We start from the raw sequence: 12456 nt of genomic DNA on the forward strand, positions 1-12456 counted from the left end.
CACATGTTAAGGATGCGAATGGAATGAGAGGAAAATGCTCCGAAGATCATTTTACCGACAGTCGCTTGGAATATGTCAAAATAACATTTTTTTGGAGCCGTCCTCGGATGCTGGGGAGCCTGAATTGTTTGTTTGGGGTTGGTTTTTTTTGTTGATTTTTGGTTTGTTTTGTTGGGGGAGTGGTATTTGTTTTTGTTCTTACCCCAAGGTAGGATTTGGATTAATGCTTAGGAATTTTTTTTCCAGAACTTCATAATCTAGTTAGACCAGAAGTTTTTACTTTTAAGATATATATTTACCATAATACCGTTGGCTGAGGGCTCCCTTTAAAAGTACATTCCATCAAAACGTTATGCTTCTCCTTCGTGATTACATTGTCCAGTTTCTTCTCAAAGTCGGGAGCTAATTCGGCAGCAGTGTCTTTACCTGAAATCAAATGTAAAAAAAAAAATGCACATGTGCACATCGGTAAATGTGTGCGAGACAGAGACAAACTGGCAGATAGAATGGCAGACAAGACAGAAAAATAATCGATTTGCTCAGTAGGACTAGGACGATATAAGTGTCTCTAATTGACTGCATGAGTATTTTTTGGTATCTTCACACGCAGGGGAATATTGCTAAGCAATAAAAGTATATTTTCAAATGTCTGATAGCCTAGGCATTTGCATAACGTACCCTGTTAAACTTGTGTTTTCTGCAACCGCACCCACCCCCCAACACTTACAAAACACCACCATCACCACTACCTAGACCAGCAAGTTGCGCCGCCAGTCAAAAAAAAAGGTGGAGAACAACTTGCTGGTCTACACCACTTCCGTACCAGAGATTGTATATATTGCCCCTGATTACAGTGATATTTAAATACAGAAACAATAACAATAAAATAAAATGATGTACGAGAGCAATTATAATAAAATTATAGACGAGAACAATTACAGTAAAATGAATGATAGACGAGAACAATTACAGTAAAATGAATGATACACGAGAACAATTACAGTAAATGAATGATACACGAGAACAATTACAGTAAAATGATACACGAGAACAATTACAGTAAAATGAATGATACACGAGAGCAATTACAGTAAATGATATACGAGAACAATTACAGTAAAATGATACACGAGAACAATAACAGTAAAATGATATACGAGAACAATTACAGTAAAATGAATGATACTCGAGAGCAATTACAGTAAAATGATGCACGAGAAAAATTACAGTAAAATGATACACGAGAACAATTACAGTAAAATGAATGATACACGAGCGCAATTACAGTAAAATGATACACGAGAACAATTACAGTAAAATGATATACGATAACAATTACAGTAAAATGATACACGAGAACAATTACAGTAAAATGATACACGAAAACCAATACAGTAAAATGATACACGAGAAAAAATTACAGTAAAACGATGCACGAGCGCAATTACAGTAAAATGATGCACGAGAACAATTACAGTAAAATGATACACGAGAACAATTACAGTAAAATGATATACGATAACAATTACAGTAAAATGATACACGAGAACAATTACAGTAAAATGATACACGAAAACCAATACAGTAAAATGATACACGAGAAAAAATTACAGTAAAACGATGCACGAGAACAATTACAGTAAAATGATACACGAGAACAATTACAGTAAAACAAAAAACGAGAACAATTACAGTACATTGATAAACGAGAACAATTACGGTAAAATGATATACGAGAGGTTATTTCAAAAGTTCTTAATACATCGCTTGAATTTTATCCATTTTTTTAATCTGTTAAGAAATTAAACGCCCATTGATAAACAAAATAACGCTCTATAAAATGATATGCGCAGCACACCGAACACCTCCGAATATATTCAATTGACGTAACATATGTAAATGATGACGACGTAATACAGTCGAATAAGGGGAATAATAATTTTACTGTGCAAAAAGCAGACAATGCTATCTTGGGGTACTCTAAAACCAGCAAGTTGTTCTCGACCTTTTTTCAGTCAAACAAAAAAAAAAAAAGGTGGAGAACAACTTGCTGGTCTAGGGGTACTCTCTGATATCAAGGCCGACTTGGGTCAAGTTTGCTGATGCAATTATGGGTCTTACAACTTTGAAGAGGTTTCATCGTTTTGGAGATGGTCGCGAATCCACGGAAGATGACCACGTTATATATGTGGATGCTGTGAAGGGGCAATTAATGAAGATGCACGATACCCACTGAAAGACATTTCTACGATCATAGGCATTAATTTGTCAGCTGCTTTTAATATCATTCAAGAATCATTTGATGCTCAAAAAGATGGGTTCGCATTTGTTGACAACTGTCATAAAAACCGACTCGGGTTGAAATCTTCAAGCAGCTACTCCCCAAAGATCAAAAGAGTGACCAGAGTTTTGTAATGAGATCATCATAATTGATGAAACATGGCTTTGATTTTTTTTTTAAATCAGACTCAAGAGACTATAATAATGCTTGGATAATGGAAAACGAGCAGAGCCCACGAATTGCTTGACGTGGTCGCACTATCAAGATGATCAATATGCATTTGTTGCGATGCAAAAGGCCCGGTAGTCCAGGTATCTGCCCCCGACCCTACTAGTATCACTGAACATCTGTAAGCCTCCAGATTGCTGCCAAAAGTTGTGGAACATTTGCCGAACCACCCGTCCGCTCACTGGCACATGAGGTATCCATCTGCTTCGTGACAACGCACCTGCGCTTAAATCTGCCATCGGTACCGACTTCCTGAAGGAGCAAAGCATCCACATTTTGCCACATCCTCCATACAGACCTGAATTATCTCCAAATAATTTTGGGCTGAATCCCGAGATCGAAGATTCACTGAGGGGCAAAAGACTGGAAAGCAGTCGTTCGATTGGAAGCACGGTTTTCCAATGTATAAAAACCATTCCAAAAGGTGAACACAAGATGGCATTGAATAATTGGATATCATATTAAGAAAGAGTATAAAGGTGCATGGAGAGTATTTCTAGAGAATGCAATGATATACTTGTTCATTAATTAAGATCTTTGTTTTTAAAGAACTAATATTCCAAACTTTTTAAAAAATACTTTACGTTCAACAATTTCTCCGCATTTTTAAAAACATTCTATAGTGCCCGAAAAATAAGCATGAACTATCATCTTTGTAAAACAAATATAAAAAAAAACTCGAAGATGATCCCACTTACAAAAAACTCTGATATTACACAGTGCAGACGTCCGGTCAACGCTGTTGGACACCTCACACCGCCAGTGTCCATCATCGATAGGTTGGACATCTTTGATTGTTAGGTTGTAGATCAGTACTCCATCTTTTGTTTCTGTTACGTCCTTCATAGTCTTTGAGATAAAGATGATCTAGTTTTTAAAAAAAGTGGAAATCAAAAATATGTATTGATAACGAGAGAGGAAAAAGACCCCATACAAGATATAATCTGTGAAGGAACTTTTTTATTTTAATTATTGATTGGTTAATCGGTTGATTGATTTATTGTTTAATTTATTTATTTATTTATTTATTGGAATGTAGTCATAAATGAATAGAATAGGCACGTACAATAATTACTTTGAAATGCTCGTACACATTAAAAATTTATTTTCTCACAGTACAATCCCAGTGGATATTCATTCATGTTTTCTTTTCATTTGACGTCATAATCTGCATTCCTGCAAGATAAATGGCCTAGCAGATACGCATAAAATGTCCATAAAGCATATTCAACAGACGTTAAAAGTCCGAATGCCAACATCAAGGTTGGCAGGGTATTTTCAGATTAGATAAGGACATCAAATAATACACAATACATTAACCTATTTGTATATTCATAAATTAACAGTGAGAAGAAGAAAAAAAAAGTATCATATCGTCGTTATTACAGTAGCAAAGTAAATGTTACATACCAGTCTAAAGCTAGAATGATCCACTAAACTTTTTCTCGAATCCTCATAATGATATTATAGCTTCCATTCGCGTGTGGTTGGATAATAAATTAATCAGACAAAACGAACTAGCTGGATGATGCATTAGGATTTATCATGCTTGAATACTGCTAAACGTTTTCGCAGCTTCGACTTCGTGACAAAGGGCAATCGGGCGTTGACTAAGTGTAGCATATATTACTATAAGATGATTTAAACTTTCTAAAACTCCTTTGTACTTCAATAGTAGCTACAACTTTTGCAAAGTTGTGGAATTTATGTGTACATTCATATTTATTTGACGCACGAATTAGAATGTGACGCATTTCCAAAAGCGTATCTTTTAGTAAAGCTCTGACCAAGAAAAACGAAGAGTACCAATATTTCGAAGGCTTTGCTAATGTTAATTTGTACACTACTTTTTATAATGTAAGCTTATAGCAATTTAACATTTATATCTTTTAAGGCTCATATTTTTTAGTATCTTTCCTTATGTACTCACTTATAAGTCGAATCCAACATACTTAAACTGCACAGATCAAAATGTGCGTCGGTAGATCTTGGTCTATGCAGTTTGATAGGAGTCAGAAGAACAAACAACATAGATCATGTTCTGCAGGCTCATTATGCTACGGCAGATCATGATCTTTGTTGTTTGCACTTTGAGTTGACTTATATGCGAGTAATGACGGTATTAAACGCCAGAAAAATCACCAAATTAGAATGTTTTCATTCCGGTAAAAAAATAAAAATAAGATTAGATGAGTTGGGATGCCACCTAAATAAATTCAGCGGTGAATTTTGTTTATATATATATTTCGAAATCTACGTTAAATCGAACAGTGCTGAATTTGTTAAATTTGGAACTAATTCACGTACACATACTTTACCGTTTCTTTACAAACAAAATCTACGTTACCTTTGCAACAGATAAAGCAATACACCTCTTTGAAAAATCATAATACCTGAAAAAGCATGCTTGAAGTTGTTGTACTCAACAAATATCTGTATCTCCATCTATACAAACCGAACACGTGGCATATATATATATATATATATATATATATATATATATATATATATATATATATATATATATATATATATATATATATATATATATATATATATATAAGACAAATTCCACAGATGTTTTGGATTTAATCCAGAATATCCTCTCATACTACAATAGTAACTGTCAGAAGTAACTGAATTGTACCACATATGTTATAATGGGCGTCTGTTAATTCCTCTATATTCCTAATTTACTCCAGGCTGAACAACGTTGGATCCTACCGGTAAGAACTTGCAGCTCCATCAAAGAACGTATTCTGTATAAATACTAACATGTTTAAACGAGCGTTGATGCAAAATAACAGAAATTCAGCGAAGGGTTTGGATTCCATGCACGTTGAAAGTGAAAAAATAGTATATTTTATCGTAAAGTTCTCGCTGAATTTAATGACAATAAAATGTGTACATCTCAGATATGGGACAATTTTATTTTGACAGAAGACAAAAAATGTGTGATAGATTTTCTAGGACATAACATGAACTAATAAACGCACTTAAATTGATCGTGTTTCTACGAATTTACTGCAAATCGCGTACATGTATTAAATTGATCGTGTTTCTACGAATTTATTGCAAATCGCGTACATGTATTAAATTGATCGTGTTTCTACGAATTTATTGCAAATCGCGTACATGTATTAAATTGATCGTGTTTCTACGAATTTACTGCAAATCGCGTACATGTATTAAATTGATCGTGTTTCTACGAATTTATTGCAAATCGCGTACATGTATTAAATTGATCGTGTTTCTACGAATTTACTGCAAATCGCGTACATGTATTAAATTGATCGTGTTTCTACGAATTTATTGCAAATCGCGTACATGTATTAAATTGATCGTGTTTCTACGAATTTACTGCAAATCGCGTACATGTATTAAATTGATCGTGTTTCTACGAATTTACTGCAAATCGCGTACATGTATTAAATTGATCGTGTTTCTACGAATTTACTGCAAATCGCGTACATGTATTAGACAATGCACATACGGTTTCCTCAGTCTATATTGTCAGTTGCATTTCATGACCATTAAATATGGATTATAAATTATTATCTGAAATGTCTTTTTTGCAATGTTCCATGTTTACATGGTGGTTGCTTACATTATCTGACTGAGCGTACACTGAGATGCGGGAAACCCTTTTCCATGTTTTCATATGTTTGTGCATTTACTCGTGTTGTACCCGCCATTGCTCTACAACCCTTAATTATGACCTGTTATCAACGTGTTGGTGATTTGCTTATTACATGTTAATGCGCTTTGGTTTTCGCTTTATCAGGTCTGATAATTTTTTTTACTAAGTTATTGCCCTTTTCCCATCAATTTGAAATTTTCACTATAGAAGAGGCTCGTAACCGGCATAGCTCAGGAAGTATTGGTCGCATTCGAATTAAATACTGAGTACTTACATTCTCTTACAGACCTGAATGTGACTTTTATGAGTTATATCTCGTCAGCTCCATTTTTGATAAAGTCACGTCCCTTTGTGTGTGGTCTATTCGCGATGCTCCCATCGGTAATGATTCGCGTTCAGATGTTTTGCTATCTCATTCAGTCGTACGTACATTTGTAGCTAATAAAATGCCTTTGGCACTGCGTCTGATATGCAGCACGCATAGTCCGTATGCAGTTGGTCAGCATTTAACAATTTTAAATTCTTTTTTTTTTCTTCAAATTGATCAGTTTCAACCATAACCCTCATGATGCGTCTTGACATCGTACCCGTTAAATTTCAAATTTGTACGTATATGTCCTGACTCGCGTACATGACTTCTACTTGATATATTTAGTTTCACTCCATGTGGCTTCATGAGCCGTTCTCTCTCTCTCTCTCTCTCTCTCTCTCTCTCTTTGTGCTGCTCTTTGTGAAACATTTAAATAAACGGGTGAACGAAACTTCTCTGAATGTCAGTACTACGAACTACGACATGATTGTCAGGGTCAAATATATATGAATCTCAAATGGGTAATGATTTAATATTGAATTTATTTAATTGAATTGGCGAGCAAGCTGGATATTATTCAACGAGTTCATAAATTTAATGTTAAATCGTTACCCATTTGATATTCTTTTTATCAGTTTTTATTTCAGTGGATATTATTGAGATGGAAAGAAGAACGAATAATTTCGTTCATTCGACAGACTTTGCGTCTTTCATTTGTGGTGCGTAAAAATTAGTCCCAACCAAAGATGAACTAGTATTGCAGTTTAAAAGTAGAATATATTTTTCTTACAACTAAAAATCAAATAACAAACGTCCTTCGCACAAACGGAACACTATTACATAGACGAAATCGTTCTGCAACACAGAATGTCCAATATGTGCGTCGTAACCACGAAGTGTCACTTTCACATATAAATATTACATTGATATAGCGATATTCTTGGCTAAGTAGGTTTACTGGATGCAGAATTTCCCACATTTACTGTAATGTATTTGTGACCAGATTTTTGCAGTGTTTGATTTGGAACAGTAAACAACATAATAAACAAACAAATTTCATTTTGTCTCGGAATTGCATCACATATTTACCGCGTAAACATGCAGTGGTTGGATAAACGTCTGTCAGTTTGGAGACCGGTTTTATGTCCGCATTCTTCTGTAATCAGACGTAAGTTTATTTACTTCGTAAAGTTAGCACTTAAACAACGCCTGTATATATGGTGGATTCCATGCTACAGATATACGTTTCACTCAACCCCACCCCACACAAGCAACAACCGTAGTTTTATTTGTTGTTATTGTTTTTGTCTTGTGGTTTTCGCCATGTTTCGTGCTATGAAATGTTATACATGACATAACAAATTCATGTGGGGATAAATTAGCCATATTTAAACAAACAAGACAATTTTTACCCCAAATCCATTTCGCGAGTCGATTCGAAAAATGGCGGCCAACAATATTCATTGAAGACGAAAAATTCCAGAAGGCGGGGTTATAAATGTTTTCCCACGATCGCAGCCAATCAATAAAAAGAATACTGCGCAATAATTTCTTGGGCTTATTTGCAGAAATCACAATCATATGAAGTGATATTTTAGCGTGCGGTAATACATTTTAAAAAATAATGAAACTGCACATGCTACAGTAAAACTATATCCACTGTATCATAAAAAGTCAGTCTGGTACGTTCATCCACTATAGAGGCAACTTCTTCCGTTGTTTTTTCTCTTCCTTTCCCATGTCTTACTATTAATATAACTTTTTCAGGCTTTCAGTCTAAAGAGGATAAGCTGCCAAATGGTGGTTATGTGTCATAGCAACCAACAATCGCTGACACAGCCTGATACGACTTTAAACTTACAAACTGTGATGTTTTCATGCATTCTTTTTGCTTCTTTGTTTGTTTAGTGTTTTCTTTTATATTTACTTTGTTTTCTTCTTTGCTTATGCATTTTCCCCAAATTTAAATATTTGCTTTCTTACAGCCAGACAAAGATAACCCAAGACAAATGACTAGTATTTATTTCGTCTGAGTTTATCATTGTTCATTATTACTGTAATCAAAATCTCAGACATAAATAGTTTTACATGTTCTGGGGGTGTTTTGATTTTACATATAAACATGGTTTGCTATTTAAATTTTAAATTTCATTATAGGGTTTTATAAAAATCTGAGTTTGTGCCATCTCATTATACATATTTTGTTCTGGCAGAAAAGTTCCAGGAAACTTATTTGCTTCTGCTTAAAATGACCTTAGGTTCATAACTCAGAGAAGAGGGGAAATACCTGGTATGTGTGCTGAGATTTCTTTCTTTAAAAAAAAAAAACTGTCTATCTTGTCAATTTTATGATCCATGACCTGTTCTTATTACATTGAACACGACAATTAAAGCACTAGTATTATAAGTATCACACGAAATTGACATACCTGAATACTTGGAGAATGTAAATATATTAGACATTTCAAAACGTCCTTATGTCTGCGATATAGACTGTAGGACATCATTGGATAGTGAAGCCAGTAACGTACTAATGGTAAATAGCGTCCGGTGCGACGATGATGGCCTAAAGGGGTTACCCCAAGACCTCTGGCGCCGAGGGCAACTCCGTTCGCCGCCCCACCCCCTTATAAAATGTCAGATGGTATAATAAGACTAATCTTTATTTAAATATAACGTATTATGGGATGTTGCTAATGCTTTCTTTGATACAAAAAATTGCATAAGCATTGCTTGCACTGTATTTTGGATCGTTTTTCTAAATTAAATCGCAAAGTTTCTGTAATTGACTCAACATGGTTGTTACATTGTTTTGAGAACCGCTCCGGTGGCCTAGTGGTTAATCGTCCGCCTCGGATGTGGGAGGTCGGGGTTCGAACCCCGGCCGAGTCATACCAAAGACTTTAAAAAATGGCACATACAGCTACCTCGTTAGGCGATCAGCATTAAGATGTTAGTGTTAGGACTGGTCGGCCTGGTGTCAGGATAATGTGACTGGATGGGACATCATGCTACATGTCTGCGACATGATGCCGCAGTGCTAGAAGTCACTATAAACGGTCACACTGCAGACATCGTAGCGATATGACTTAAAAATTGTTAAAGCTACGTTAAAAACCTAAATCACACACATACACACACACACACGTTGTTCTGACAAGTTTAAACCATCTAATGAATACCTGTAGCGTTGTTATATGAGCAATAACACCCACTCCAAGCGACCAACTTATATTTATTTATTTGTGGTTGTAAGACAATTGTCAAGATACGATATCCAGTACACAGGGCCAGAACAGGTCAAGTGTTGAGGTTTTTTTTCTCTCCAAAATTGCAAAAGATCAATAAAGCAAATGTATGTGTATCTATTTACTCAAAGTGTGCATATAATCCAATAAACTCGCAAAAGAATAAAACGATGATCACATTTCTGAGACAGGTGACAGTACGTTTGTGTGTGCAGGTTTGACACCTGCCATATTAAATGACCCGTGGGCATTATCCAAAATCTTTGTATATATATATATATATATATATATATATATATATATATATATATATATATATATATAACAAAACCAAAGGTAACAACTAGTAGTGCAAAACTAGTTTTTAACTATCCTTAGCTATTTCACTCTCTCACTGAGTCTATATTATATATATTTGTTTTATTTTTAAATTGGCAGTTTGACTTAATCCCTGACACATGCGATCCGTTGCTTGAAACAGTGCGCTTGAAAGAATCGTTATAGGATTTACTATTGCTGTGTTGGGATGGCGAAGGCTGATCACAGAGGGCAAAAAAAGCGCAGACCGAAATTCTATACAACATTGCTCCAGAATAGTATACCGATAAAGGTAAACGCAAATTGTCGGACAATAGCTTCTGCGCAAATGCGGATATTTACGTCAATAAAAACATGGGCTGGTCAAGAAAGAGAGTATGCTCCTGGACGTATAAGCTTAAAGAGCACCAAACCGAAAGCAACAGAATGTATAAGTTGTACGTACATACGCCGCTTAGAAAGTCTGCTACAACGTGTACGTACAACTTAGGAGCGATAACGATACAGGTTGGGGGATCGATTTATCAGAGTCTCATATTATGTTTCCATTTTGTTTTGTTGTTGTAGTTCTCGGTTTAACGCCATTTTTCAGCACATGATAGGCTATACATGGCAGCCATTATATCTTGGGGACGAAGAATGAGTGAAAACTCCTGGAAGATCCACCGACACAAGGGAAGCTACTGGCTCGAATGAAAATCCCAGTTTCCCACCCCTGTTTCTCGCAATTTAGACACCAAATGGTCGGTCCCTAATGGCTGTTAGACTCGTTAACGTATAATTTGCAGTCTCTGCATGGCGATTGCTTTTTCATGTTGGAATTGTTTTATATATAACACGAAGGCAACAATTTAGCACGAGGTTCAAGATACATATGCTTGAAATGCTTTAAAACGGTTGATGCGTACTTTTTTCAGACTGAATTACATATTCAATTCAGGTCAGTAAATGGATCCAATAGATCCACTAGATCATGCAAAAGTAACAGATACCAACACTACATGTGACTGGCGATTTGACGTGTTTCATTCTCTTCCTTCATCTTCAACTTCTTCTTTAAGTCGAATACAATAAAACGTGCTCAGACCTAGATGAAATTAATCGAAAAACTCTCAGCAAGGTGTCTCTTGGTTCATTCGTATCAAAGAAACTGCCTGTATTTATGTTCCCACTCTCTTGTTATTCTTTCAGCCATATCATTTATCTTAACTCGCTGCCAGTTTTATAAAATAAATGAGTATTATTACTGTCAGCTTGTAAATCGAAGTTCATCTTGGGTAATATTTTAGAAGAATGATTACATGAAGTGATTAGACAAGTAGATCACCCACGTACAGATTTGTTTATAAAAAACGCACACGTGCACACATACGGAAAATGTTTATAAATAAACATAGAAAAATGAAAGGTAACTGATCCATTGAAACTCAGCCATTTTCTCAACTTAGTTATTAAATAATTGTCACAATGATCTAACATTTATAAAAGTACAACTATTTTGTATCTCGTAAATATCAAATTGATTGGGAGATTGAATTAGAAATAAGTCAATAACATGCGTTATGTAATTCCAAATACACTTCATTACTTAAGACAATGAAAACGATTTAACGAGTATCACAACACTTACCTTCTTCAAGCTTTGCCCCAAAAGAATCGCTTTAAGCTATGCAGAAATCCGAAATCAATGTTTCACACGAACCTTGGTGATGCTGACAATGTTCCAACCTCAAGGTCTTTATACCTTCTTCAGTGCGAAGATATATGGATCCCACTGATATTCCGTGCCCAGTTCAGAAGATTTGTCGATTTTATATTTTATTTCAATTTATTTATACAATAAATTAGTATCCATGAATGAATTATATATTTTAATATTATTTCCTTTTGCGTGAATACTTTCCAGAATTTGTTTGATAATTACTGTACATTCATACAAGGAGATAAATCCCCCAGATTTTACAATGGATTCTCCCTTGTTAGTACATGTATCTTACCAAATCCATGTGCGATACTGTGGAGCCGGTTGCCGCCTGTTCGCATGTTTTTATAATCCTGCTAATGACAGTTGTGGCATATTGTACGTATTCGGTATCAACAGCAGCAGTTGCAGCAACGATTAATACAAAGCACTGCAAGTTTTGCAATAATATTGGCAGGTCGTAAGACTCCAGTAGAGTGGAATACAAGATACAGTTATACCTCTGGCATAAAGGAAAAAGAACAAAATTTAAAGAAAAGCTGAAATATTTTTCTTAGCCATTAATAAATAGCCCGGTACGCTGTAGATGCCTGGCGGTATTTGTGACCTCTTATTTTTTCCCGAACTCGCTAACACATTTTCCACAGGTATTCATGAATGTTACAGTACAACTAAAATGCTCTGTCTGCGTGGGTTCGAGTCTCAGATTCGGCTAATGTGGGTATGTGA

General features: G+C 35.2%; 1 protein-coding gene across 4 annotated transcripts in view; it reads right to left on the minus strand.

Moving 5' to 3' along the window:
* The window catches only part of LOC149788057 (muscle M-line assembly protein unc-89-like), an 80792-nt gene extending 68805 nt beyond the window's left edge, over positions 1-11987 (minus strand). The window contains exons 1-3 of one of the 4 annotated variants that reach the window (XM_089974336.1): positions 11656-11987; positions 3208-3376; positions 300-426 (exon numbers count right to left, since the gene is read on the minus strand). In XM_089974336.1, the coding sequence (XP_089830462.1) occupies positions 300-426; positions 3208-3355 (275 nt within the window). In that variant the 5' untranslated portion in view covers positions 3356-3376; positions 11656-11987. The remainder of the gene's footprint in view (positions 1-299; positions 427-3207; positions 3377-11655) is intronic. The other 3 variants (XM_089974335.1, XM_089974340.1, XM_089974339.1) reach the window with 3 other exon arrangements.
* Positions 11988-12456: the final 469 nt, after the last annotated feature.

The sequence above is a fragment of the Sinohyriopsis cumingii genome, chromosome 11 (genome assembly GCF_028554795.1).
Source record: "Sinohyriopsis cumingii isolate HCF-2022 chromosome 11, ASM2855479v2, whole genome shotgun sequence".
NCBI classification, from domain to species: domain Eukaryota; kingdom Metazoa; phylum Mollusca; class Bivalvia; order Unionida; family Unionidae; genus Sinohyriopsis; species Sinohyriopsis cumingii.